The sequence below is a fragment of the Muscardinus avellanarius genome, assembly GCF_963383645.1.
Source record: "Muscardinus avellanarius genome assembly, chromosome: 18".
Taxonomy (NCBI): Eukaryota; Metazoa; Chordata; class Mammalia; order Rodentia; family Gliridae; genus Muscardinus; species Muscardinus avellanarius.
Window position 1 is genome coordinate 52,772,414 of NC_137804.1, and position 2,215 is coordinate 52,774,628.

General features: G+C 57.2%; 1 protein-coding gene across 1 annotated transcript; it reads right to left on the reverse strand.

The window, feature by feature from the left end:
* On the reverse strand, nucleotides 1-1,857 carry FAM32A (family with sequence similarity 32 member A). The gene is made up of 4 exons (XM_080715288.1): nucleotides 1,777-1,857; nucleotides 1,548-1,689; nucleotides 644-697; nucleotides 1-138 (listed from the first exon to the last, which is right to left on the reverse strand). Exons 1-4 carry the CDS (start codon nucleotides 1,848-1,850, stop codon nucleotides 70-72), a joined length of 339 nt encoding a protein of 112 aa, XP_080571414.1. The 5' UTR covers nucleotides 1,851-1,857; the 3' UTR covers nucleotides 1-69.
* Between the last annotated feature and the right edge of the window lie 358 nt (nucleotides 1,858-2,215).

A 2,215-nucleotide genomic window follows, 5' to 3' on the forward strand; every position in this document is an offset into this window, starting at 1 on the left:
AAACACCAAAGGGACCACATGGTGCCGGCTGCCGTCCGCTCCCCCTCGCCCTCCACAGCGGGGCGGTGGCTACTTGGTCCAGCTGACTTTGGGGATGTCGTAGTGCTCTGTGAGTGTATCCAGGTGCCTGTTGAAATCCTGGGATGCAAAGGAGATAGCCAGCATCAGTCAGCGCGCCCCAGGCAGGGAACACACACACACACACACACACACACACACACACACACACACACTTGGAGCCTCGCACCCTACCAGCCCCGCCTTACAAGCCCAAGCCCCAGGCTTCCCTTCCAAGAGCCCAGGGAGGTGTTGCTCCTGTTGGGTAAACTCCCCTCCCTATAGACCTCTGCCTCATGCCGGGCGTGGTGGTGCACGCTTATAATCCCCGCGCTTGGGAGGCTGAGACAGGAGGATCGCACGGGTTCGAAGCCAGCCTCAGCTACTCAGTGAGGCTCTCAGCAACTTAGTGAGACCCTGTTTCCAAATAAAATATAAAATAGGGCTGGGAGTATAGCCCGGAGGTAGAAAGCCTCTGGGTTCTACCCCCAGTACCACCAAAAAAAAAAAAAAGAAAAGAAACTCTGCCTCTGGGCTGATCTGGGATCACAAACAGCTCAGTCTCTGCCACCAAGCACACACATACCTCCACTCTCTGCTTGTGGGTTTTGGATGCCTTCTTCAAGATCCTTTCCATTTGCTGCAGAGAGAACAAACACAGATGTGAGTTGGCCTGCTACCGGCCACTCCAGGAGGGAAGACAGGAGCCTCAGCCCGCCCGGAATCGACAGCAGCATCTAGAAAAGCCGCTGATGCCAGGCTGTGCACCCACCCACCACCAGGCACCCTGTTGTGTGCCAATTCTAAACAGGCTGGGCGCGGCAGCGCACGCTTGTCATCCCAGCATTCGGGAGGCTGAGACAGGAGGATCACGTCTTGCAGACAGCCTCAGCTACTTAGGCCCTTCGCAACCCAGTTGGACCCTGTTTCCAAATAAAGAATAAAAATAGGGCTGGGGGTGTAGCTCAGAGGTAGGATGCCCTTGGGTTCCATCCCCAGTGCTTCCCAGTGCCACAAAAAAAATATAATAAATAGATAGACGGGCCGGGATCCCCAGTGAAGGGCGTCTGAGACAGTCAGGCCTGGACTCAACTACTAAAACCGCTGTGATTGGTAAGCAGTATCTGCCAGGACAAGAACCATTGAAGAACCGCATCTTGCTCGAAGGCAAAAGTCCCCTAAAGAGAATCATTCCACGAACCTCCACCCCTGCCTTCCCCTCCTCCGGGATCCACTCTGGTCAGCCTCCTCCCTCCCCGAAACGCTCAGCAGCCCCTTCATACCGACAGCACCAGAGCCGGTGCCCCAAAGTCCCCAACCATCCTGGGAGATGGTGCTACCCCGACGGCTAGAGCTGCAGCCGAGGCACGGAGGGGAAAGTGGCCAGGGTCGCCGTGAGTCACAGAGGTGCTGCGAGCCGGGGTCCCCCTCTGGGGTCCCCTCGGACCAGGGGCCACCTCCTCCCGGCCGAGCCCCGCCCGCCGCCTCACCCGCTTCTCCTGCATCTTCTCGAAGGCCGCCTGGGCCGGGGTGCGCTTGTCCAGGCAGCGCCGCTTCTCCTCCTCGTTCTTCTTGCTCGTCCCCATCGCCTCCAGCAGTTTCGCCTTATCTTTGTCCTTCTTTTTCTTCTTCCTGGGAGAGGAGAAGCGAGCGGGCGACAGATGAGAGAAGGTCGGGGCAGGCCTGGGGGGACAGAGGCCGGGGTCCCGCGGGCCTCACCGCTTGGTCACGCCGAGCTCCGCGACGCCTTTCAGCTTCAGGGGCCCCTTCTGGACCTGCTCGTAGGCCTCCATGACGCCCGACGGCGGGTCCGCGGGAGACGGCCGCACTTCCGGGTTTCGTAGCATTTCCGCCCAAATCCCCGCCCTACTTCTTTTTGATTGGTTGAAATCGCAGGCGTGGGAACGAACCAGACGGCGACCTGTGCCACACTTCCGGTTGCGGGTATTTGGAGGAGGGATAACTGCTGCCACACTTCCGGTTTGGTGGCTCAATTTGGTTTTCTTTGCCTTTTTATTTCTTTTTCTTTTTCTTTTTCCTTTTCCTTCTTTTCTTTTTAACCCAGGGGCATTGTACCTCTGGGCGTCAAACACCCAGCCCTATATTTTTAGTCTTTTTTTTTTTTTGCGGTAGAGCTACATCACCAGTCCTATTTTTA